The following is a 27,121-nucleotide window of genomic DNA, read 5'->3' on the forward strand; positions in this document are numbered from 1 at the left end:
AGGCTGAGACAGATTTGGACAAAAGGAGAGACATAGAATCATGAAGGAAACTCCCAACACCTAATCAGACAAGGGGGGAGAATCTCAGCTTAATGAAGGGAAGGGCGTGTTTCAAGAAGATGAGAAGGAACAGCTTTGCCAAGTGTAACCAGGAGAGCAAAGCCAACAAAGGCAGAGCAAAGACCACTTGATTTAACGAAGCAGAAGGCACTGCGGCCATCAGAGGGCAGCGCCGGGGAGAGGCAAGTTGTTACTCATCCTAAGATTAAGTAGACCCTGATGCCACACAGGGGGTGGCATATACTGGCAACATTTAAATCAACTCGGAATGGAAAGACAAGAAATAAATCACATACTAGCAAGAGAATTACTAGGTCGAGAGAAGGGTCTTCCAAAGTAAGAACAGAAATGCTTATTGGGGAACAGCCGAAGAGATGGGGTTGGGGCAGACTGAAAGCCCTGGGAAGAAAGCAGGACCACACCCTTTCCCTGTTCTGCTGGCAGTGAGGGGAAAGACGACGGCAGGAGACAAAGGCGTCGTGGGCTCCGTGGAGGCAAAGGCATCTGCAGAGGAGCTGCGAGGCACAGACAGGAGTAGAGGCTTTGTGGCCTCGGTGTGCAGCTTGGGAAGAAAGCCGTGCAAGGACAGGAGAAACGGGAGGCCTGAGGAGCGTGTGCAGGAGCAGAACAGCTGCTGCCCAGAGTGCTGGTGAGTAGTCTTGGGAAGCAGCTATCACAGAGAAGTGCTAGGGAGCCACAGAAGACTCCACAGCACAAACTGGCTGCTTGTCCTGTTAGCATTCTCCCTTACTGCCAGGTGACGCCTCCCGCTTGTTCTTTAGTTGTGTCTCCTTCCTAAACACTAACAACATTAGGCAAAGAAAGAAGGAGAAAGGGAACTGTTCATGATGAAGGCAGGTAAAAAGGAAAACCAGCATGTCTCTTTTCCTTTCTTAAAGATTTTATTTATTAATTCGAGAGAGAGCACGAGAGAGAACATGAGCATGGGGTGCTGCAGAGGGAGAGAGAGAAACAGACTCCCCGCTGAGCAGGGCTGAGCCAGACACGGGGCTCCATCTCAGGACCCCAAGACCACGACCTGAGCCAGAGTCAGACCCTCAACCTACTGAGCTACCCAGGCGTCCCACGTCTCATTTTCTAGCCAAATGAGAACGTGCTTACACTAGCAGTGACGCGGGCTGCCTTCACGGAGTGATGACCCTGAGCCAGGCAATGCCCTACATTCTGGTCGCACATTTCCTTTACTCTTCACAGCAATCATGAAAGTGGAAAATGATGACGTCAGCTTTACAAAACGAAGAGACTGAGGCTACGAGAGGGTGAGTGAGGCTCTCACAGAAATGGGGCCACCCCCGTTTCGGGGTCCTGGAGCCTGGAGGACATCGGTTAGGCCACCCTGGCTCTCGGCAAGACGCCTCTCGTTGGAGCGGTGAGGGGCTCCATGCTCTTGACTGAGAGCTGGGGAGATAACCAGACGAGTGGGCGGGCGCCCTTCAGGCTCAGTGCGTCCCCACGCCCAGCCACGGCAGCCTCAAGTGGGTCCTGAGGGAGAAAGCCCAGCAACAGGCAGCGAAAAAACAGAAGCCGCCAGTAAGAAGGCCAACGCGTGCTTTGACAGCCTCCTATGATAGCACAAGCACCACTTGGAGAAAGCCCTCAGGGCCTTTTCCTGCTGAGTGGAAAACACAGAAATGTCTCCTCACAATTTACAAAGAAGACAAACCAGTCTACTGCGAGCCGACATGCCCTTGAACCAAACGGGCATGGTTAGGGCAAGGCAGAGCAGATATGATCCACACTCACCAGGAAGTGCCCTCTCCAAGTTATCCATTAATTAAATATCTACTTATTAAGGATGGACTGTTCTCTGGGCACCAGAGAAACAGCATTCAGAGAAGGAGCCATTTTCAGACTCCTGACTTTTTCATGAGCCCCTGGACCAGGACATGTGGGAGCCCCCCCCCCCACCACCACCCACCCCATCAAACTCACTCAGTGCTCATCACGAAGCAGATAAAGAGCCCCCCGCCCCTGGCCAATGGCACCAACATCTCTGCACCTAGGGTGGGACTAGGCCGTTTTCACAAGATCCCTGGGTGATTTTGGGGCACACTCCAGGTCGAGTCAGACCACTGGTTTAAGTCAACATTCAATGACAACTCAGGTGACAAATAGAAGGACACTCGAGGCTCTAGAACACGAGACAGCGATCCCTAACCCAACTCCCAGAAATAACCTTTTAATGAAGCAGTAGCCACCAAGGGTAAAAAGGAACAAAGAGCTCTCTGAACAAAGGAAACATGCCAGGGGGAAGAGGAAGGGTATGTGACGCTCACTGAACATGGGAGATTAGAAGAAAACCCAAGTGGGGCACCTGGGTGGCTCAGTGGGTTGATCCTCTGCCTTCAGCTCGGGTCATGATCTCAGGGTCCTGGGATCGAGCCCCGCATCAGGCTCTCTGCTCGGCGGGGGGCCTGCTTCCTCCTCTCTGCCTGTGTCTCTGCCTACTTGTGATCTCTGTATGTCAAATAAATAAATAAAATCTTTAAAAAAAAAAAAAAAGAAGAAGAAAACCCAAGTGACAATCATTGCTTAAGTCCTCACTACATGTGCAAATATGTTTCTAATTCTTGTGCCAAGTTCTGATGTGTTCAAGAAACCACCTGAGGGGCACCTGGGTGGCTCAGTGGATTGGGGCCTCTGCCTTCTGCTCAGGTCATGATCCCGGAGTCCTGGATCGAGTCCCGCATTGGGCTCTCTGCTCAGCGGGAAGCCTACTTCCCTTCCTCTCTCTCTCTGCCTACTTGTGATCTCTGTCAAATAAATAAATAAAATCTTTATTTATTTATTTATTTATTTATTTGACAGAGAGAGAGAGATCACAAGTAGGCAGAAAGACAGGCGGTGGGGGAGGGGTGCGGGGAGCAGGGAAGGGAGAGGCTTAACCCACTGAGCCACCCAGGTGCCCCAAATAAATAAAATCTTTAAAAAAAAAAAAAAAGAAAGAAAGGAAGGAAGAAAGAAAGAAAGAAAGAAACAACACGTGATACCAACACTGCCGCTAGGCTCTTCCTCCAACTCCAGCAAGGCAGGGCCATCAAGGGCTGGGATTCTAACTCTTTGTGTGAGGCAATGCCAGGAGGCCCACAATTTAGCCAACTGTTTAGAAGTTCAGTCATGAGAGTAAGGGAAGCCTTGGTTTGTGTCCTGGTCTCATGGACTGACAAATCACTGAACTTCCAAGAATCTCAGTATCTGCATTTCTAAAACCAGAATCATCACCACGAATGACACAAAGGAATCATCATGTACCTTCCGATACAAGATCCCTGAGAAGGACACTTGTCATCTTTCTGGCAATTCACCCCAAAATGCAAAACCTGGGGGGAAAGCATCAGAGAAATTGAAACTGAAGGACATCCCACAAAGCTGTACTGTACTCTACAAAATTATCAAGTTCACAAAAGATAAAGAAAGACTAAGGAAACATTCCAAATCAATGGGAACCAAAGGGAAATGGCAATAAACATAATAATACATGATCCCGGAGGGAAAACTCCTATAGGGAAATCACCTATAAAGGACATTACTGGGACAAGTGACAATTCCTGATTATGGGCTACGGACTCAGAGTTAGATGATAGTTTTGAAGAAAGGTTCAATTTCCTTGCTTTTATCAAGAGAAGATGGTTATATAAAAGAGAATGATTTTCTTCTTAGGAAAGACACACCGAGTATTCAGGGGTAAAGGAGGGTGATGTCTCCAAATCACCCTTGGATGGTTCAGAAAAAAGATATATGCTAAAAAGAGAGAAAATCATAAAGCATATGAAGCAAAACATTAATAATTTTAAAGAATCTGGATAAAAGGCGGTCAGAGGCTCTTTGCCGTTTCTCCACTTGAAATTGTACTGAAATCAAGTTACTCCTCAAAACTATCAGGCCATGAAATAACAGGGAAAGACTGAGAAGCTCTCAAGGGCTGGAAGAGAGTGAGGAACCGTGACGACTATATTACAATGTGGCTGGCATTCCTGGATTAGATCCTGGAACAGAAAAAGGACATTAGCGGAAAAACTGCTGACATCCCAATAAAGTTGGAAGTTTAGTTACCAGCCACGTGCCATTGTTAATTTCTTAGTTTGGGGAAAGGAATCCTGAATGAATGATAATATATATCCTAATATATTAAGATGTTAGCATTAGGGAAAACTGGCTGAAGGGTATATGGAAATGCTCCATATAACCTTTGCAATTTTTCTGCAACTCTAAAATTGTTCTAAAATATAAAAGATAGTTTTTTTAAAAAGTATCAAGACAGAACAAAGAACACAGAACAAAGGCCATCGCCAAAGGCAAGAACAGGACACGGACTCCACAAACCCCGAAGAATGTCTATCAGGAGCTGCTGTCTTAGAGCAGTGGTTCCCAAATACCAGGGGCCGGGGCAGAATGAAAAGGAAGTAATTTACTAAACCGCTGACTGAGCATCTCTTGGCAGAGGGTCCACAAGAACATTTACACAAGTGCTCCAGGTGATTCTGAGGAGGCTCTGACTCGAGCACCAGGTATCCAGCTCAGCACTTCCCAAACTTACCGACACACAGGATTTCCCAAGGATCTAGCTAACATGCAAATTCTGGGTCAGGAGGTATGCGGTGGGGTTTGAGACTCGGCATGTCCAGGGAGCTCCCAAGTAAAGCCCAAGCAACGGTCCTCAACCACACAGATGGAGAAGGCAAAGCAACAAGACAGAAGGGGTCTGGGTCCAGGACACTGGGGCATCATGGCAGCCCAGAACTGCCCATGTGGGTAGGACAGGCCAACTCCTCTTTGAAACTTTGGCTCTCTAGGTTGTAGCCAAACTAATTCTAACTACACTGAGTCTGCACCAAGGAGTCCCAGGCGGATTTAAAAATTCAGCTCACACCCTCTCTCGAGCAGCACATGAAAAAGGACAAACATCTGTTAGCTGACACAAATGTGGGTAAAACTACTGAGTGGGCTTCTCTATCTGTGTGGGTTACTTCTAGAGCCTCACAAAAACTACCTCAGAGAGCGGTTAAAATGACCATGATGAGCTGGACGGATGACACCTTTTTTGATGACAATCCTAAAATTTTACCCTTTCTCACATCCACACTCAAGCTCAACTAATTCTGATGTGACCTTTATCATTTATTTTAATGAGTCTTTTGGACCCTCACAATGCCATCCAACTCTTGCCGTATTCTTCAGCCAGATAATAAAATCCAACTGGGGGCAAAAAAGTATAGATCATAATCATAAAATAGTGCTGAGAGCATAAATAAGAAGTAGAGTTGCCATGGTACCCTAATTTTGAAAATGTCGAAAGCCATCTAGAATCCTACATTATTTGCGTTATGAAACCCAAAGTGTACATTAAGTCTCAACCTTTTATTTTTCTCCCCCTTAAATCATCTGCTCTGGAATGACAAAAAAATAACCTTCCTGAGATAACCTGTAATCAAATCCAATCAAAGACTGTCAAAATCCAAGCTAAAGGAAGCCTTTAAAGGTAAGGCCATTTAAAACATCTTCTGGATATTTCTTCATTCAGTCAATATTTGGAACATTCATTATATGCCAGACAATACACTAGACACAGTGCACTTTATACTGACAAAATTATAATTGGCTGGGATGCGAGACTGAGTCCTCCTAGACTGAAATAATCACCTCATTAGTAGGCTGTTACTATAATGCACTTGTTGGCTTCTGCAAAGATCAAAGGGGAAAGTGTGTCAAAAAATTAAGTTTTGTATTGCCTATAACAAAACAATCTGCCCATATTCATGAACCCCTGCCAGGCAGGGCTGGGACGACCTCCACTGTGTCCACTGCCCAGAGCCCCAGCCACAGGCCCTGCCGCCTCTCTCACAGCCTCAGACACAAACCCTGTATTGACACAATCCGAGTGCACGTTGAGCGAGTATAAAAACCCCATCCATCGCCGCTGTATGTGGTACAGAAATCAAACTACACTGCAACTATTATTGCACAGATTTTTCACCACAGCCAGACAGAGAAAGGGGGGGGGGGGGGGGGAGAGCAATCCAAAGTCTGTGAAAATGCCAAAACAGAAAGAAGACCAAGAATCACCCCCACACTGCGGCGGGCATCACTGACCTGGTCGATTTCCATGAGTTTGGGGTAGGCGCCCGGCCATTCTATGGCCACCTTGACGATGTCCGCGGGCGGCGGCATGGTAAACCCCGAGGGTCCAAAGCCGGGAGAACCGGGATCCTACAGTGCAGATGGCCACACGTGTCTACACCTGATGAAGAATGACAAAAAGAAAGAAAAGTTGCTCGGTGCCGATGCAGGGTGAATTCTGCTTCATCACTTCCTGTTTTCACTGGCGGTTTTAGGTATGAGAAACGGCTCTGGGTGCAGAACTCACAGGGCACCAACTGCACTGCCAGCGGCCACTGAGGAGAGAAGACAGGGGAGGGGAAGGTGCCGATGGCCTGGAGCCCCGGTCGCCCCAAGACGTGGCTCCGGCGAGGGACAGTGTGTCCCTTACCCCGGGGCTGGGCTCCACACGGTGCCCAGGGTCTGAATGAGCTGGGCTCACTCTGTCCAGAAATACACGGAAACTTCTCGCGCTCAGCAGTCTCCGGAAGAACAGATTGCCCAGGAAGTCATGGTCAGGAAGCAGCGTTTCTTTAAAGTGTTTTCTGTGTGTCACAAATAGAGCTCCGCACTATAGCAACCAGGATATGGTGAGGAAGGAGAAATGCCCCGAGGTTCGCACACAGGCACACACACGTTCCCTCCTCAAGGCCAGTGCACCCAGATGCCTTGAAGTGGGGGAAGCAAATTGACTGATGAGGCTGATGCGGCATTCAGGAGGGACCTTGAATTCTGGCTGGAGTTAACAATGTTGCTTTCACAAAGGAAGGTAATCCACCGCTGCCTCTCCCAGATTAGCCCCTGTCTCTAGGATGACTTTTTTAACTTCATATTTTTGAACAGGTTGAGACTTTTCATGTGATGCAAAACTTAAAGGTGTTTATGAAAACAGAGCATACAATCTCCCCTTGTAAAGTTACACACCTACCCCATGTCCACGGTCAACCGTTTCTCCAGCTATCCAGTTCTTGTGTGACCCTCCAGAATGGCTCCAAGTATATAAGGCAAATACAAAAATATATTACAGTTCCCCCTCTCTTTATAAAAAAGAGGCAGCATTCCATACCTTTTTTGTTCATTTCGCGTATTTATATATTAATACAAATGAGGCACCCTGGCTCCTTTTACAGAGGCAGAGCAGTTCTCTTTATGGAAGTATCCTACAGGATAAGCTAGTTCTCTATCACCTGGACCCTGAGGTGATTTCCTACTTTTGGCTATTATGAGGCTGTGGTGAAGAGCCTTATGCACTCAGCACTTTGCTCATAAGCGGGTATGACAGATGCATAGATATGAAATTGGGGGGTCAAAGAGCATATGCAGTTTTATTTTGTTTTTAAAGACTGCTTTATTGGGGCGCCTGGGTGGCTCAGTCGTTAAGCGTTTGCCTTCAGCTCAGGTCATGATCCCAGGGTCCTGGGATCGAGCCCTGCACTGAGCCCTGCACTGAGTTCCACATTGGGCTCCCTGCTCTGCAGGAAGCCTGCTTCTCCCTCTCCCATTCCCTGTGCTTGTGTTCCCTCTCTCGTGGTCTCTGTCTCTGTCTCTCTCTCTGTCAAATAAATAAATAAAATCTTTTTAAAAAAATAAAGACTGGTTTATTTATTTGAGGGTAGGGGCAGAGGGAAAGAGAATCTTAAGCCAGCTCTAGGCTCGATCTGACAACCCATGAGATCATGACCTGAGCCAAAACCAAGAGTCCACTGCTTAACTGACAGAGCCAAACAGGTGCCCTAAGCATATGCAATTGTGAATTTTGATAGCCATTTCCAGACATCCCTCCACAGGCTCCGTACCAGTCTACGCTCCTGCCAGCAACAGATGAGGCTGCCTATTTACACACAGCCTTACCACCAAATGGGAACATTTGTACACCTAACAGATTGAAAAATATATCACATGTACTTTTAATGTGTATTTCTCTTATTCTCTTGAGTGAGGTTGAACATAAAGAGGCAAAGTCCTCATGCCAACGTTTCTGTGAACTGCCCAAATCTTTCATCCCTTTTCTATTGGGTTTCTGGTCCTTTCCTTTCAGAAATTGATCTGTGTATAAAGATTCTGATCAAACATGTGCCTTTGGCTCTTTATCAGACCAGAGTAAGCTTCGTCAGTTATGATCCCCATCTCAGTGGCAGCTGGACATCACCAAGATGACGGAGATAGCAGACTTACTAATGGCCACCTTACAACACCGGCAGTTATAGAAATAACTGACTCCACCGAGCTGACAAGTACCAGAAATGAACCCAAACAAAACGGCTGCTCCTTTGGCCAAGGATGATGAGGGAAGCCTGCTGTGAGGCTAATCAGTGCTAACCGGCAAAAGCAGATCTACAGAGCAGTGGTTCAGTCACTGATCTGACAAACAATTACTGAGCCCTACCTATTCTGTGCCAAGAGCTGGGGGTACAACAGCAAATCCAGTTGTTTATCGGCTCAAGGGATAGGGAGAAAAATGCAATAGGGAAGGAGCATCTGAAGCATGGGAATGTGTCTGTGTGAGAGGGGCAGAAGTACACTGGTAAACAGGGAAATCTGGGAAAGCTCCCCAGAGAAGGCAGCATTCAAGAAGAGGCTTGTGAGAGGTGAGGATATGAGCCAGGAGGCCATCTGGAGAAATTATGTCAAAGGCCAAGGAAACAGCAAGTGCAAAGGCCCTGAGGCCTGGCATATTCCTGAAACAGGCAAGTGGCTGAAACCAAATAAGGGCAAAAGTAGTTCTAATAGAAGCTGGGTCATAACTTAGGAGGTTCATATTCTTGACTCCCTAGACAATCTTGGTTTACGACTCCTAAAGGAGAAAGTTAATATCCATGTCTATCTATTCAGAATATAAATTGGTACAGCTTTCCAGAGGTACTTTTTGAAAACTGTACCAAAAGCCATATAACTTCCTATTCTCTAAGTTATTTTACTTTTCTAGAATATTTCCTCAAGAAATAATTATTCAGTTAACTATAACAATGACAACTGCTATTTTGGTTATGATTCCCAAAACTTAGGAACAACTGAATATTCTACAACAAGAACCTGTTAAATAATTATGAAGTCTCATATATGTAAGTACAAGTAGACGATCAGTACTGGAATCTTCCTCTTCATAGCCTGTACACTCTTTTACTCTCTTGCGAATCCTACAGACAATGTACTATATGTCTATACCACATCACTTCAATTCAGGATCCAGACTAATTATAAGCCCCAGAATAAGAATTAAGAAAACAGGTTCTAATGTGAAAACAGACTGTGTAAAGATCAGTTAACACTATTAAAAACAATGGACACACAATCTTGAGGGGCAAGAGAATGGATAATGAAAATTAAAATGCATTTTGAGCACCTCCTTCCCCCTTCTACACAAAATAGTCTAGAATTACACTAAGAGGGGTCATCTAACCACCCAGGAATCACCAACCAAAGGTGCTTTTCTTCCCCTTTAACTGGTATTTATTTCTCAAAGACTGTTGAGACCAAGCCTGTTGAACAGGTGAGAATACAATGCTGTGGCTCTCCCTGAGTCCCCGAGGAGAACAAGATAGCAGAGGTGTACAAAGGAGTCATTGAGAAAGCCAAGAGGCTAGGGGGAGTGCCCTGGGAATTCACTTGACAAGTCCTATTAGACCTCATGGCGTTGCCCACACTAACAAACAGCACGGATGGGGCTCCTTAGGCGTAGAGTCAGGTGCACCATTGCAGAATGAATAATCCAGTCCACAGGGTTATCCTCGGAAGTCCACATTTTATCCTCTTGAATTTATATTTGCATGAGGAACAGTTAAATCTAGCTCATCAGAGCCACCAGCAATAAAGCTGAGCCTAAAGCTGTCGAAATTGCCCAGTAAATAGAAGGCTCGTAAATTTATGTAAACAGCCTGATACAATCATTCTTATGCAAACTAAAATTTAAGACCCTCTAGAGGGAAGTCTCTGCAGCTGGCTAGACTAGACACTCCAACCCTTCTGTCTTGTAACTCTCCAGTCCCTGGAGGCAATTGGGAAATGGGTGGAGAATGCTACAATGTCCCTGCTTGCCTGCTGACTGATTGATTTTATTCCCATTTTAACAGGGAGATTCTACAACCTTAATATGCATGTCAAATGGCTTGTTTATAGTTGAGTGAATTTAATGAGAGTTGGAGGAATCACTTTTTCTTTGGGAGTTAGTTACCAAAGTCTGCGTGTCAGTTAGATGTGACTTCATAACCCTGGAGCGAGTAGAAATTTTCTTTATCATTCTGCTGAGTGTCTCCTTAGCTTTGGGCCACGTTTCCAAGACAACGGAGAGAAACTGTTCTTGATTCCATCTAGAAATCTGTCTGTCTCTACACATTGTTCTTTGCCCAAAGTTCTATATGCTTCTGAGTTTGAAAGCTCACTTCACTGTAGTCTCTTAAAGATCTGTTACATCTCTACATGTTTTCCCATCTATTTGATTAGGTTTGAGGATGCATAATGTTCCCAAATACCTGATCTTCCCCTCCCCCCTCAATTTCCCATATTGTTTTCGCTTTCAGTCCCTATAATGGCTTTAAACTCTTTTATCCTGTTTCTAGACTTTCTGTTACACCAGCAAACTCTATTAAGAGGAGAGAGAGAAAAGCAGCCTGAGGGGACATTCCTATAGGAGCTGTGTAATGGAAAAATGAACATACTTGCCCTGGTGAACTGTGTGTCCCCACGATTACACTGACAGAGCCCGACAGATGGGCCAGTAGAAGCCAAAAGGCAGATCAATGGGAAAGGAACACCAAACAGCTGGATAAATGATTTGCTTTAACTCCTCTGTCCCTTCCTTCCTCCCCAGGAAAACTGTCCTCTGCCTCACTGGCCATCATTATCCACTGGTGACAAATAATAGGTTTATAATGATTATGGGAACTTCCCCCCAAATATTAACACATTCCCTGAGGTGATGGAGGCCCCTCTCTCATGATGGTGGGCTACTGTGTTCCCCTAAAAATGTTGAGGTCCTAACCTAATGTTGAGGTACCTAAGAATATGACTGTATTTGGAGATAAGGTCTTTAAAGAGGTAATTAGGTTAAAATGAGGTCATTAGCAAGGGCTGGATTCCTGACTGCCTGTATAAGAGGAAATCTGGACGTGGCAGGTATGGAGGGACAATCATCTGAGGATACAGTGAGAAGACAACTGTCTACAAGCAAAGGAGAGAGGCTTCAGAAGGAACCAACCCTGCCAAAACGCTGATCTCAGACTTCCAGACCCGAGAACTGGGAGACAATACGTTTCTCTCGTTGAACTCATCCGGGCCGTGATACTTTGTTATGGCAGCCCTAGCAAAGGAAGACAGGAAGCAAAGGAGAGGCAGATGATTGATAGAAAGACCCTTAAAATTTTGCCATTCTAGAATAGAAGCACCATAAAAATTTAAAAACAAAACAAAAAAAAAAAAATCAAGAAAATATTTGCAATAGCTATAGCAACCTGGTATAAATATCCTTAATAATGATCTCTTATGAATATATTTTTAAAAACTTGCAGAACCTAAAAAAAAAAAAAAAAGTAGTCCACACAAGAGGAAATGAATGATCAATAAATACCCAAAAGATCACCCTTAATTGTATTAAAAGAAATGCAAAGTAAAAGAGCAAATCATACCTTTTTTGTCCGTCACACTGGTAAGAAATAAACATTTATTGATTGGTGAGAATGTGGGCAAATAACACTCTCTTACACTGATACAATCAAGAAAAAAAGCAAAAGCCCTTTAAAAATAAATAAAATTACTTTATTTTTAATCCATAAGATGTAGACTAATATATCTGGCTATTAGAAGTCTGTTCTCCTGAAACTACTAAAGCAGGGTTTCTTAACTGCAGCACTATTGACATTTGGGATCAAATAATTCTATGCTGTGGGGCTCATCCTGGGCACTGCAGGAAGTTTATCAGGGATCCCTGGCCTCGGGCCAGTATTAAATGCCAGTTACACAATCAAATGATCGCTTATAAATTGGAGACAATCAAAACGTCTGCAGACATTGCCAGACATCCCTTGAGGGACAAAATCGTCCCTGGTTGAAAAGCAGGGAACTGAGGTGACGGATTCTAATCCTGATTTTATAAAAACATATTATATGGACCAAATTTACAAAGTGGGCAGTGACAGCCATGCATACTATTTTAACTGCAAAAAAAGGAGGGGGGGGAATGAGATGTAGAACAAGAATCATTTAACAGATAAAAAAAAAAATCTTTTTAAGTGGCTTAAATCAATAGGAAAGGGAATTTATATAAATTTATGAAAACCTTGCTACCACTTGGGGTCATCTTGTAACCTTTTACTCTAGGCGCCTTTTCTCTCGCATGCAGCTCTAGTGTGGGAAGGTCTACTGAGCCTTCCCATCTCTTCTCTTCAGGTGGCGGGTCCCATCCCACAACCAAGAGTGGGCATGTGTGGGGCCAATGACAATGCCCACCTCCCTGGCAACAGCGACTGATTGGGCCGAGGGACAGACACGTGATCCAAGCAAATCCAATGCTGGGGATCCTTCCATGAGGCCTGGAAGGAAAGAGTCTGTCTTCCTGTGGGGGGGTTGTTTGGCAACCTTCTTCCCTCTATGTGGGGACGGGCCATCTGTGATAGGAAGGAATGGGGCAAGGAGAAGCAAAGACAAGCAGCAGAGAGAGAGAGAGGAGAGAGGAAAAGAGGACAAGAGTCCTAATACATTGAGTGCCTAATACATTGAAGTCCTTAATGCTTTTTCTTCCATTCTCTGAGCTCTCCTAATACTCTCCCTAGATATATGAGCCCATAAATTCCCGGTTATGCTAAGTGAGTTTGAGTAAGGTTTCCATTACTGGTAATTGAAAACCCCTAATACACCAGCCTCATCATATCTGTTTACTGCCCTGAGTTATAATCTCGCCAGTCCCTTGAGAGACAACTGGCACACAAAACACCCACTGAAGTTACACAGTCTGACCTTGGAGCTAAACAGGAATGATATTTTATTCACTGGTTCTAGAGCTCAGATACCTGCATGCCAACATTTCTGATGGAGTCTTCATTGCCCAGAAGCTGCTTTTCCTCTCTCGGCCTGCAACCAGGAGTCATGCAGGCATTTCAGGAATAAGCCTTAGCCCAGCAGTTCCCACACAACACTGCTTCCTTCAATATGAAGTCAAGTAATATAAAAAAAAAAAGAAGAAGAAGAAAAAAAAAAGAAGAAAAGGAAAGGAAAAGAAGGAAAGAAAAAGTTAAGCCTCTTGTAAAACACTGAATGCAATAATAGCTAATAATGGAAACAACTAGTTCACGTACCATATACTTTTTGTAACAATCTTATGAAATCGGTACCATTAGTAAACCATTTTACAGACTAGGAAACTAAGATACACAGATACTAAGTACCTTGCCCAAGATCTCATATCAGAATATGGAGCTCAGCCAGAACTTAATCCACTTCTGTCTGATTGCATAGCCATGTTTTTAATCACTATACCACATTTTTTAAAAGGCTCCTTTAGTAGAGGGCTTCTTGGGTCTTTAATGTAATATACATCTACTGTGAAATTTTCATATGCAATACATAATATTTCCCAAATGGATCTTTCTAGAAAAAAATTTTTTTTTTCATGGAGCAGCTTATGGCACCAGTTTCACATGGGATACACGTCGGGAACTGATGCTTTGAGACCACTTGCCTCCTTTGTTTCTCGGGGGAAAAAAGAAGAGCTGAAGAGTCTTGGCCAGATATACAGTGGAAAGTGGCAGAGAACACTCTTTCCTTTAGTCCCATATTGAATTATCATCACCTGCGTCTATGGGATTATCTCCAGGAAAGCAGCCCAATTCTTTTGAGTAACTCTTTCCAATTCACATTGGACAGTAAAAATTCAATTAACTACAGCTTCTACTGTGCAAACGAGCAGAGGATAAACAGTAGAAGAAATGGAATATTGTATTTCTGAGAGTTTGAATCTCAACATCTCCGTTCCTGCTTTAAAACTTTGGATGGTGGGGCGCCTGGGTGGCTCCACGGTTAAGCAACTGCTTTCCTCTCAGGTCATGGTCCCAGAGTCCTGGGATCCAGCCCTAAGTTGGCTCCCCGCTCAGCACGGAGTCTGCTTCTCCCTCTCCTTCTGCCCCTCCCCCTGCTCCTTCTCTATCTCTCTCAAATAAATAAAATCTTTAAAAAAAAAAAAAAAAAAACTTTGAATGGTCATTTGGGACCTACATCACATAATCTTCCCACAGCCTACTCCCACCTGCCTCTGAGCGCCACCAGTGCATCCTACCCTCCAACTGTACCCCTGTGCGCCGCACCCCGCAAATCCGCACACAACAACTCTGTCAGTCTGGCAAACGGGCTTTTCTTTAAGATCATCGACAGTCCTCCTGCAGGGGCTATGGGGAGCTCTGCATATGGCAGGCAAGCCCCAGACTGGCCATGTCAGGATTACTGCAGACATAGGTGGGCCACACTCCACTGAGTGGAGAGGAAAAGCACCAAGAGAGACAGTGGCTTTCTTTCCCCCGGAAACTGCGGGCCATTTCCTGGCTGTGGCCAATTCTTGTGCCTCCTGCCTTCGTTCAGAACGTTCCCTCTCCTTGGAATGTCCTTCCCTGCCGCCCTTGGGTTGGCTTCAAACATTCCCGCCTAGACTTCACAGCAACCTCCTGTGCCAGCTCCTCCGAGAGATTTCCCTGACCCCAGAGCCGCCCCCGGTAATGAGAGACTGCCCCGCGTGTCTTCTCAGGTGCTTGCGAGACACCTGCCATGGCGCCCTGCCACAGCTGATGCTATTAGTTTACAGTCCCCCAGGGTCGGGATCATAGATCTTACTCATCTCTGCACCTCCGGGCCTGACCCGATGGTGTGGCAAATAACAGCTCAATAAATAGTTTGCAGATGAGGGAATGAATAAATGAATGAATCACTTGTTCCTTAAAAGCAAAGTCAGAGATAAAAAACAAAACAAAACAAAAAAACAAAACTGAAGGATTACTCAATCCAATGATGCATTTTTAAAATCCAGAATTCCTTTCTCAGAAAACCTTTAGGCACTTTTTCAAGCAGCAGCTGTTCATTTGTCCCATCGGACGGGACTAGAAATAGAGGCTCTCAGAGGTGAGAATAGGGCCTACTCCAGATTTGCTTTCCTCCTGGAGGAAGTCTGCCAAAATCAAGCAGACAGGAGCTAAGCTGCTGGTTCTTCACCCTCTTTCCTGTACTAGGAGCTCTCTTGCACTTTGGGAATCAGCATCTCTACTGGAAAGTTCATTATTTTGCAAACTAATGCACACCTTTCCTCCTTTATTCTGGTTTTTGGATATTTGTTTGAAAGATTCCTTTTCATTGGTTGTAATGCCACTGACTGCTCCCCTCCTGCCGGCCCCCCCTTCCAGCCCACCCCCGCTCCCCTGCTCCCAGCAGGCAAGCCTTGTGGCTTGTGATGTGTGCTGACATTCCCCAGAGGAGGAGGCAAAGCTCAGGCCCAGCTCTCTATCTCAGAACCCAGACTCGAGGCCACAGGAAATGCTGGAGCGTTTCCACCATCCTGTGAGCCAAACACTCAAAGTTTCCAAACCTGCTGATCAAAAAACAATATGTGAAACTTCTTTCTCCTTCTCTCTCCAACAACAGCCGAGCTCTAAAGGCCACCCTAGGAAATTCGATTGCATCAGATGAGGAGCAAGGGCCTCCTTCTGCGGGAGGCGGAGAGCTGGGCTGTGCCGCGGAGGGCTGCCACCTGACAGCTCAGACAGAATTAGTCATTCGGAACAGCAACACACATATAACCCAGGGCCACACTCACAGGACACCACGAGCCTCTGCCTTTCTCCCCCTCCTCAGTCCCTCAGGTTTAGTTCTCCGGAGGAGCACAAGCTGGCAAGTGAATGTGAGGTCGGATGTCCCCGTGGGTGTCAGGCCAGGTCCCACCATGCCCATGGCTCTGGGACTGGGGACAGTTACCTAACATGCCCCACCCTCGCTGTCCTCTGTGACACAGAAGGACAGTGGAACCTTCTCATAGGATGTTATGAAGACTAAACATAGAAAGCAATGAGCTCAGGGCCAGCTAGGGTAGTATTAGTGGGTAATGATTTAGCAGGCACAGGGGACCTGGGTTCAGCTCCCTGTAGCCTCCCTAGTGAAACACACAGAGCTCCCACCGCATGCTGGTTCATTCTCCCTTTGGCATCTGAACAGAACTAAACAAACTCTTCTGACACTAGAGAGGAATGATAAACTGGTTTCAAGTCCCAGGAGGTTTTATAGGTATGATCACTTTTTCTTTTTTCTGAGTTTCAAAAGATGAGCCTGAGTTTCCAGGTTAGAGACTAGGTCGGGAGGAATGTAAGGGGTAAGGTTTAGTGTTAAGATTCTGGAAGGATTCACTGGCCTTTCAAAGGCATATAACCCGATGGAACAAAAGAGACCCATTTTCTCTCACCACCCCTGTCACATAGGAAAGCGCTCTTAAGTATAGGGAGGGACCAGACGCAACTTCTCCATGCTTTCTCTCCAAGGACAAGTGGGTGTGGTCTTCGGTTTTGAGAGAGTTAAGAGTCCCTCAAGATGGATGGCAGGGGTGCTGTCTACACAGAGAGGGACCTGTCTCATTAATCCTGTACAGCTTCCCAGCCACATGTCACGCCCGCTCTGAGGAGTGACTTCGCACCTGGCTGTATGAGGAGGAGACCCATCCAGCTCCCCACTCACTGACTTCGCTATCCTGTTTTCAAGGTGAGTAGCCCTAACGCGGTAATGTTCTACCCAGCAAGCTGACAGAGGGGATGCAGGACCCACCTGGGGCCTGATGAACTTGCTGGCCCAACCTGGGCCCCGTTGCTCCCCAGGGAAGCTGGGGTTTTACTGGGAACAAAGGCACCATGGCCAATGGTGACACAGTCCTGCTACTAGGGTATCACATCCTGGCTCCAGACAGAACTGTGAGACGTTTCTCAGCAAAGATTCCGTTGGAAAACATGAATTTCCTCCATTTTTAGGGCTTTAGAGAGCTTATCTTTCTGGTATTGAGGCGGGAACCCACACCCCCAGCAAGACAAACAAAAAACAAAACCTGACTTTTCTCTTATCTCCTTCACCTTGGGAGGGTCCGTCAAGACTCTCAGGATTGTAGGATAGAAATCTCTTCTGCTTTTTATCTGGGTTCCCTCACAAGTTGGCTGCAATTTGCCTTAAGATAAAATGCTGTCAGGGCACATGCTATCCACAGGGACAGAGGGCCACACCTTGAAGAGTTTTCCACACAAACACCAAGATCACAGTGGATCCAGTGGGCCAGCATTTGCTGCTGGTGAACAAAGGGATTGCTCTTCCACAGGCATGCATGTGAATCTAGGAATTCCTTACCCTGTTCATTTAAAAATAAAAGATAAAAATAAAACTTGTCCAAACGGGAAAGATGGCCTACAGTTCCATCCTGAAAAAACCAGTATTACTGATTACAGCCTGGATTTGCCAGTCTGCTTCCTGCCAACCCCAGGATCCGGTCAGGATGGATTCTTTTTTTTTTTTTTTTTTGGTCCCAAGCTCATTTCCTCTTCACTTTCCCCTAGGGAGACCTTCCCTACACTCAGTTTACATGCCCTGGGAAGAGGGGAGATTAAAAGCTGACAAAGAGAAAACAGAGGGACTTCTAACTCAGTGTGGCCATTTGCTGAGTACTTTTTAAAAATTTACTTCAGGGGACACCTGGGTGGGTCAGTGGGTTAAGCCGCTGCCTTCGACTCGGGTCATGATCTCAGGGTCCTGGGATCGAGTCCCGCATTGGGCTCTCTGCTCTGCAGGGAGCCTGCTTCCCTCTCTTCTGCCTGCCTCTCCATCTACTTGTGATTTCTCTCTGTCAAATCAATAAATAAAATATTTAAAAAAAAAAAATTTACTTCAGTAAATAAACAGGATGCTGATGATTTAAAAGTCTTTTTTAGGGACACCTGGGTGGCTCAGTCGGTTAAGTGCCTGCGGTCAGCTCAGGTCATGATCCCAGGGTCCTGGGATAGAGTCCCTGCTCAGCAGGGAGTCAGCAGCTGCCTCCACCCGGTCCCCACTTGTGCTCACTCCCTCAACCTTCTCATGTGCACACACACGTGCACACACACGAACTCTCTCCCTCTTTCTCAAAAAATAAAATAAAATAAAATCTTAAAAAAAAAGTCTTTTTTACCTGCACTCAGTTCTAGCAAACTTGGGATTCAACCTGTTAATATCTGCTTTGATAAAGACTTAGGCAAAAACCAAACCAATAATAATAAAAACAACCACATAACTAACACACACACACTCCAAAAACCCAGCTAGATTAGTGAACGAGATTGTGAAAAAAAATTAGAAAAGGCTGTCATGCATCTTATCATTTTCCTATTACAATATACTCTGTCTTGCCCAGAAAAGAGGTCAGATATTATAAATCTTTGTGGAACATTTGAGATCTGCTGACAGGTCTGGTAATGGGGTCAGATTCTAGGACCTAATTATCTGAGGTATGAATTTAATGAATGAGGTCAAAGAAAACCTGATTTTACTTGACACCTAAGAATCTTACTTTTTTCATTTCTCCAAATCAAAGCTAACTGCTCCGAACTTTATAAAGGCAAGATGGCATGAGAAAGAAGACAGGTTTTGGAATCAGACAGATGTGGGTTTGAATGTGAAAATGGGTAAAGTTTTAGGCCAGGGCATAAGATTATAAGATTTGCATTTTTGCCTCAGGCTATGGGAAGAGCACAGGGGAATGCAGCAAGAGTAGTCAGACTGAGGAAGTTGGGAAAGAAGGAGATTGAGGACCTTGGCTTGGGCTGATATAGTGCCTTGGCATTGGAGAAGGTGAAATATTTATAAGGCATTTAAAAAATAAAAATAGGGGCGCCTGGGTGGCTCAGTGGGTTAAAGCCTCCGCCTTTGGCTCAGGTCATGATCCCAGAGTTCTGGGATGGAGCCCTGAGAACTGGGCTCTCTGCTCAGCAGGGAGCCTGCTTCCCTTCCTCTCTCTCTCTCTCTCTCTCTGACTGCTTGTGATCTCTTTCTGTCAAATAAATAAATAAACTCTTAAAAAAAATAAATAAAAACCAACAGGAATTAATGATACCAGATACAGTAACAAGGGAAAGGCTGGAGTTAAGGGAGACCCAGGCTTCTAGCTCACTTAACAGAAGAGATGGCAATGCCATTTCCTGAAGTAGGACTACTCCAAACAGAAGATACACGCTGGGCCAATCTGTTGGCCACTATCAAGTCAATGGATGTATATTCAATCAGAGGAACCAGTGGTCAAGTCCAAGCCACCAGTATAAGAGACCCTCCTCTTACTCATCTCTTCCTTATGAGCCTCTTTGCTTCACTGTAGATTACACCTAAAATTCATGGCCATTTCCTTCTTACTAAATCGAGAGGCATCAGAACAGAGTGTTTACAACCACAGAATGGACTCAGATTGCATGTATTCTAATCCTACTTCACCACCTCTTAGCCTTGTGGCCTTGGGATCATTGCTCTCTGTGCCTCAGTTTATCCAACTGTAAAATGGGCAAAACCACAGTATCTATCCCTCAGCTCTCTTGAGATGAGTAATAAGATGAGGATGATAACAGCTAGTGTTTATACGACTTACTACACACTAGGCACCCTCCTGAACTGAACAGGTGTATGAACTCATTCAACCCTCCCAATAGCCCTAGGACATAAGTGCTGTCATAATCCCCAAGCTAAAAATGAAGAAATGCAGTCACTGAGGAAACCAGCCATTCACTTGGTTAGTTAGCAATCTAGCCAGCCCAAAAGTCTGTGTTCTGTACCAGTACACTGAACTCCCTTTGATCTTGATATACACAAGATGCTCAGAACAGGGCCTGGCCCACAGAGAGAACCAGTCAATATCAGCTCTTTTAATCTGCAAATCCAGGATTCTACAACAAGTATGGTTCATGGGGAAGGAGGAGGCTTTAGGCATTTTTCCATTATGGATCTCTGCTGTACCTTCCCACTTGGCATTAACATAATATTGACCATGACGTAGTGAACCTGCTTCTGAGTTTGACTCCAGGGAAGGTAACCCATGGCCAAGCTTTTCAGGCTCAACACAGACTTACTTCTTAGCACTGTGACAATTTGTAACACTGTAACCTGCAATTTGACCCTACCTCCGAGAGCTCTGCAGGAAAAATACCCCGTGGCTCAAGCATAGCTTCTGGTCAGGTGAAACTGGGATCTCTTGACAGCCTCTATCTTTTTACCTTTCCACTTAACGGATGGATAAACTTTTGCGTGAGTTAAATATACTCTCCTATAACCCTAGACAAAGAACAGAGCGGCTCTTTTATAAGCCGATAACATGATTTTATCCCCACTAACAAGAAATAATCTTAATTGACATCTAGCTCTGTCCGAGTATATAGCCTCAGAACAAGTACTCAAAACTGAAATAATGACTTTTTGGTATCAGGTCCCTGCATTTAATGAGCTTATTTGGCAAACACCTAAATAGCAAATCAATTTCCTCAGGTATAAGTCAGCTCGCTGGAAAATTACACAGCTTAAAGTAGAAGACCACAAAACTTGACTAAGACTTTAAAAAGCAAAAAAAATCTGAGGTAGGTAGACAGACACTTCAAACATTAACTTAAAGACTGTTCAGGCAAAAATTCATTCAGCCACATGCTAAGAGACAAATTACTGGGGGACCAAGAGACACAAAATACCCTTCTAAGAAAAATCCAGGATCTGCCTGAGGGTACTCCTTGACATACCCCTGAAGAGGTAAGGTAGCTGCCTACTCGAAAGTACAATTAAATTAGGCTCATCAAACTTCCATAGAATTTCAACCCAATCCCCAGATCAACCCATGAGGAAAGGCACATGGTGTAGCCACTAGCTACTAAGAAGAGTAGAGAGTAATTGCACTCTCTACCTTTACCAGTAAGTGCAGTATTGAACATGTTGCCCTCTACACAGATGGTGACTGCTCTGTTTTCAACAGGAAATTTTTATAAAGTCTTAAGGTTTAATAACAGGAAATCCATTTAATAATTTATGATAAAGCCAGAAGAAGTAGCTATTTAAAAAATCACATATAAAAAAAATCTATGATACTAGATAATATTCTCAATATATTTTCATTGATTCATTTATATCCATTAACATTTAAATATTAATAAATATTTATTCCACTAGACACTACAATGCCAAGAACTCAGAACAATTAGAACTCGTGTACATTATTGGTTTAATAGTAGGTCTCTGGGGCAGCTGGGTGGCTCAGTCAGTTAAGTGTCTGCCTTCGGCTCAGGTCATGATCGCCAGGGTCCCGGGACTGGTCCAGAACAGGGGCTCCTACTCAGTGGGGAGTCTGCTTCTCTCTCTCCTCCCTCTGTTCAGCCTGTCACATTCACTCTCTCTCTCTCAAATAAATATATTTTTTTTAATCTTTAAATTGTTGATTTCCTTTAAGAAACAGTTTGGGCAGCTTCTTATAATATTAAATGTGCCTTTTCCATATGACCCAGAAATTCCATTCCTAGGTATCTACCTAAGAGAAACGAAGGCATATGTTTAAACAGTGACTTGTAAGTGAATGTTCATAGCAACTTTCTTCATAAAAGCTAAAAACTAGAAACAACTTAATGATGAATGGGCCAACAAATTGTGGTACATCATCCATACAATGGAAGACTACTCGGCAAAACAAACAAAAAAAACAATGAATTATTACACACAACAATGGAAATTACTCTGAAGAGCATTGTGCTAAATCAAGGGTCAGCACACTTCAGCCTACAGGCCACATCTGGCCCTCAGCCTGTTTTTTTCATCAAAGTTCCACAGGAACAGCGCTGCCTACCTTCAGTTTATATATTTTCCAAGGCTGCTTTTGTGCCGTAACCAAAAGAGTTGAGTGCTTCCAACAAAGACCCTCTTGTCTACAAAAATGCTTACTATCTGAATCTTAGCAGAAAAAGTGTACCAACCCTTATGCTAAATAAAAGCATCCAGATACAAGAGAACACATACTGTACGATTCCATTTATATGAAATCCTCTAATAGGCAAACTATTTTGATAGAAAATACATCAGAGCTTACTAGGGTGTGGGAAGACAGGTTTGACTCTCACAGGGCACAAAGAAGAAATTAGAGTGACGAAATGGTGTGTATCTTGATTGTAGTGATGGTTCTACGACTGTACACATTGGTTAAGGTACACTCACTGAATGAAAAGTGATTGGTTTTGTTCTATCTTCACAAAGCTGACCAGAAAGGACACAGACATGTAATATAATACAATATATCAATGACTACCTCCTACTAGATGTTACCAGATACTACCTCTTTCAAGGTATTCTTCCCAGTGCCTGGGAGGTGACACTGAATTTCTATTCAGACCAAGTTTCTACCCAGACAGTGTAGTGTAAAGTGGCAGATTTTAACACACCCCTAAGTGGACCCACAGGATAGCTTAACTAATAAAGGGCTCATTTCTTCATCCTAGTCTTTCTCTAGACACTGTCTCTTTGTGATCCCGTAAATCCCATAGATACATTTTGAATGTATATACAAAACCTGAATTTTCCTCCTTCCCCTTCCTTCCCTCTCTGCCTCCTTTCTTCTTCTCCTTCATTCTATCCTTCCTTCCTCCTCAAAGGCCTACTTGATACAGATACTTATTTATCTCACAAGCATCTCAAATAGCATATCTGAAACAAAACTCTTTGGAGCTCTCCATATCAGAAAATGGAATTGTGGTAGACCTTTCCACCAGGTTTTCTGTTTCTCCTCTTCTTCTGAGCACAAGAGAGGATTACACTTCCAGCTCCTTGAAATAAAAGGGTGCACCCATATACACAACCTACTCTGGCCAACGAGATGTGCGGAGAAGTGACTGAAGAGTCCATGCGTGAATCTTCGTGTCCGCTTTTCCCTGTCACAGCAAATTTGGTGGACCCAAATTTGTTCAAGTGGTGGGCAGTCCAATCATTGAGTTTAGAGGACAGCTGCCCAGGAAGGTCACTTGGATGTGTAGCCCACTTTGCATGACTAAAGGTGTTATTGTGCTATTGGCCTGAGATTCTTTCTTTCTTTTTTAAGATTTTATTTATTTATTTGACAGACAGAGATCACAAGTAGGCAGAGAGGCAGGCAGAGAGAGAGGGGGAAGCAGGCTCCCCACTGAACAGAGAGCCCAATGCAGGACTCTATCCCAGGACCCTGAGATCATGACCTGAGCCGAAGGCAGAGGCCCAACCCACTGAGCCACCCAGGCGCCCGGGCCTGAGATTCTGAGGCTGTTGTTACCGCCCCAGATCCTCGTCTTGCCTAACGTAAGGACTTCAGGTACTCATGTGAAAACCCAGGTGTCCTTGACACTCCTCCTCCCTCATCTGCCACTTCTCATCCACCACCAATCCAACTAAACTCTCTCAAATCGATCTCATTTTCTCCATTTTCCCCATCTCCATCACAGACATGCCCTAGGCCAAACCAACATCTCTCAACTGGATTTTTCTAACAGGCCTTCAGTCTCTTCTCCACACACCACCAAAGAGGAAACCACAAAAATTTTCTAATGACTTTTCTGTTTAAGTGTCTTCAATGGCTCCCCACTGAACTCAGGCTTAAATCCAAAGTCTTTAAGAGGTCCACAAAGGCCTATATAATCCAACCAGTGCCCACCTGTCCAGACCTCATTCACATTCGCTCTCATTCTCCCCTTCTCTCTCTCTCCCCACGGTACCCCCCCATCCCAATCTCCAACCCTCTTTTGGCTGCTCTAGCTCACCAAATTCCTACCATGGAACTTAGTCTCCCATCCTCTCCATTTTTCCTTTCTGCCCCAGCTACTTGAAGTTACTCTAAAGCACATTTACTACTCCTTTTACTTACTACCTTTCATTTCTTACTAGAAGGGGAAAAATAACTCTTGAAAAATCTCAAGAAATGATAAGATTAAGTTCTCAGGATTCAGACTACCATAAGATCTAAACACTGGCAAAAGTATAAAGAGAAAGAAGTTATCTCCAGTGCTTGGGGACTGGGGAAAGGAATTAAACAGAGCGAGAAGGAAACCAAAGAGGCCCGGGAAGGGTTCCCTGAAAAACTGTACCCTGGGAGGACTCTAATGACTTCATGACCATCACCACCCACTCCCATCAGTGCTTCTGTATTTAACTCCGATCCCTCAAGAATCCCTCACTTAATTCAGCTCTAAAACCATGCCGTAAGCCATAATCTCTCAGATATGAAAGAGTCTCTTCCCCACAGATGGCCAGAGAATGCCCCCATACATTCCCATCTCAGGGCCACTATGGTGTCAAAGGATGCCAAACTAGAAAGCTCAATACATTTTTCCTTTGGGATCAAATTCTCCAAACAGTCTTTATCTGTGTCTTTATTAATACAAAACGAGAACTTAGAGATACTCAGGGGACCATCATATGGCTGTGTCTAACATTGATTCTGCCAAATATAGTACCGAACCCATGACTAAAAGTGTTCCAAGTTTCAGACAAAAATCTAGAATGTTGAAACATACTTACACTTAAATTAGGAATCTCCTGAAGAGGTCTACTCACACTTGACCATTTGTGCTTTCAACTAAATGTTAGCCCAATTGGAGAAAGAGACTCTCTTTTCACGTTTGTCTTAAAAAGCTTTAGTATACAGGAAAGATAACACATGAGTTCTATAAGGCATATTTTAGTGCTTTAATTCTGGTCTTTATTGCTGCTATGGTGTTTTTTTTTCCAGAATTCTCTTTTTTTTTTTTAAGATTTTATTTATTTATTTGACAGACAGAGATCACAAGTAGGCAGAGAGGCAGGCAGAGAGAGAGAGAGGGAAGCAGGCTCCCTGCTGAGCAGAGAGTCCGATGCAGGGCTCGATCCCAGGACCCTGAGATCATGACCTGAGCTGAAGGCAGCGGCTTAACCCACTGAGCCACCCAGGCTCCCCTTTTTCCAGAATTCTTAATTCTAGTAATTAAGATAAGGAAAAATTCTAGTCAAGGCAAATTTGTCTTGTTGTTTCACCATCTTAAAGTTCTCTAAGTGTTGTTTGAGGAAGGGGAGCAAAGTAGAGTGCTTTTGTAGACACATCCTGTCCTTCAGCAGCAAGACAGCTCAGGATACTCCCTTTCCTATTACCATGGATTTAAAAAAAAAATTTTTTTTTCAAAAAGTGATTCCTACTGAAGATCAGTCAGAAGTACCTTCTTGAGAAAGCTCGGAAAGTTTCTACAAACTCTCATATGTCTAGCACTGCAACTTGTTAGAGATTATTTCTGGATGGTATCCAAAACATCTTTATCATTGACAGTTGTGAAAGACTGTCATAACTTGAAAAGTGAGAAATATGGGTACGTTTTTAGCTTTTACCGCAGAAAAAAAAAGCTCTTTGCCCGCACAGGTTTACATCTGAGCCTGCATGGAATGGGAAAGCAATAGTAGTTTTCCTGTCTCCTCCCATGGATTGGAAAAACACATCCACTTCGCTTGAAATAACTTCTAATATCAGGCCACATTTTCACTTTGTGTTTTAAATTCTCTGATGTGATCCTAAAGTCCTACGGTAATCAAAGGCTGTGAAACTTCACAGAGTGAAGAGTCCTTCAAATGAGCACCTGGAAATGAAAGAAGTTGCTTCTGTGAATCAATTCCCAAGCTTGCAGCAGGGGATCATGTAGAAATGTGGCGAGGAGGAGTGAAGCCAGGCGCTTCAGAGCTCAACAGGAAAGAGATGGTATCCAGGCTCCTGCTAGTTAGCGCTGGCCAACACCAAAGCAGCCGCAGGACATAAAGGGCAGCAGGAGATCTGCTCAGTACTGGTCCCTGAAGAAGCTCTCATTAGAAGAAGCAGAAGAGGAAACTATCACCTACTGCAGAACCACCAAAGCGCCAATTCTCAAACACAAACTACTCATCTCAGTCATTATTTCTTATGACCAAAAGTTTGATCTCAGTGATTACAAAAGTTCAAACCCAGTGTGAAGACACAGGAGAAAATGTGGCTTCTGAGGTAAAGTGGAGAGCTGAAGAGCTAACCAACTAGTTAATCAATGCAGACAGTCTGAAAATTCTTTTCCTCAATAGTGGACTTTTGTCTCAGTTGCTTATAATTATTTCACCTCATCACTTACCTTTTTCTAGGCATACAGGGACACAGAAAGTATAACCATGAACACTACTCTCTTTTCCATGCTGTCATCATACCAAATATGTGCAATGACTTCAAGCTTCATAAGTACAAAAGTATAAAGAAAGAGTTAATATTCATTGTATAACCTACTAAAGATTACAACCACTACAATGATAAGAAAACATCTGATAAATGAATCATTGAACTAAGGTTTCACTTCTGTTCAGTACTGACAAGGTCCTCTCTACCAATGAGGTTTCCAAAGAATCAAAGTGACCCAGAAATTGATTCTGAATTCTCAGTAGAAAACCCCATCATAATCAAAGGGACTAGAAGATTAGAAGGAAAATTTAGGAAGTTTCCTTATTTTTGCGCCTCAATTCTCATAACTGTGCCATTCTTCTATAAGAGAAAGAAAGAAATTATAGTCACATCCTTTAGGAATGGAAAATCCAGTTTGTTTTTCTCCTTCAAAGTTAAATTATGTTGCATGTGACAACAAGAAACATTATTATTAATAACGATTGTCTACCAGACTTTAGCATTAACTACTTATTACATATTAAAACAGACAAACCAAATTTCCAACATCCCTCTCATGTCATCACACACAGAATGTCTGAGGTAGGTCAGCAAATCCTGTCACATAATCTCATTTTACAGATAGATTACTGAGGCACAGAAGTTAAGACCCAGCTCACAGTCAGATTCATTCCAATAACCTAACACCTAAGGCTCAAAATGGTAGCTGAAGTTAGGGGACAAAGTTACGGGATTGTGTACGAATCAACTGCACTTATCTAAGTTGTATGTTCCTATCTGAAGAGA

General features: G+C 44.0%; 1 protein-coding gene across 14 annotated transcripts in view; it reads right to left on the reverse strand.

The window, feature by feature from the left end:
* ELMO1 (engulfment and cell motility 1) overlaps positions 1-27,121 on the reverse strand; it is a 526,731-nt gene that overhangs the window by 422,848 nt on the left and 76,762 nt on the right. For 11 of the 14 annotated variants that reach the window (XM_059171566.1, XM_059171573.1, XM_059171568.1 and 8 more), the window contains one exon: positions 6,172-6,319. The exons of 1 other annotated variant lie outside the window; for it this stretch is intronic. In XM_059171566.1, coding sequence (XP_059027549.1) covers positions 6,172-6,249 — 78 coding nt within the window. In that variant the 5' untranslated portion in view covers positions 6,250-6,319. Of the gene's footprint in view, positions 1-6,171; positions 6,320-6,445; positions 6,664-27,121 lie in introns of those variants that run through there. 2 more of the 14 variants (XM_059171576.1, XM_059171574.1) reach the window with 2 other exon arrangements.

This window comes from Mustela lutreola, chromosome 4 (genome assembly GCF_030435805.1).
Source record: "Mustela lutreola isolate mMusLut2 chromosome 4, mMusLut2.pri, whole genome shotgun sequence".
NCBI classification, from domain to species: Eukaryota; Metazoa; Chordata; class Mammalia; order Carnivora; family Mustelidae; genus Mustela; species Mustela lutreola.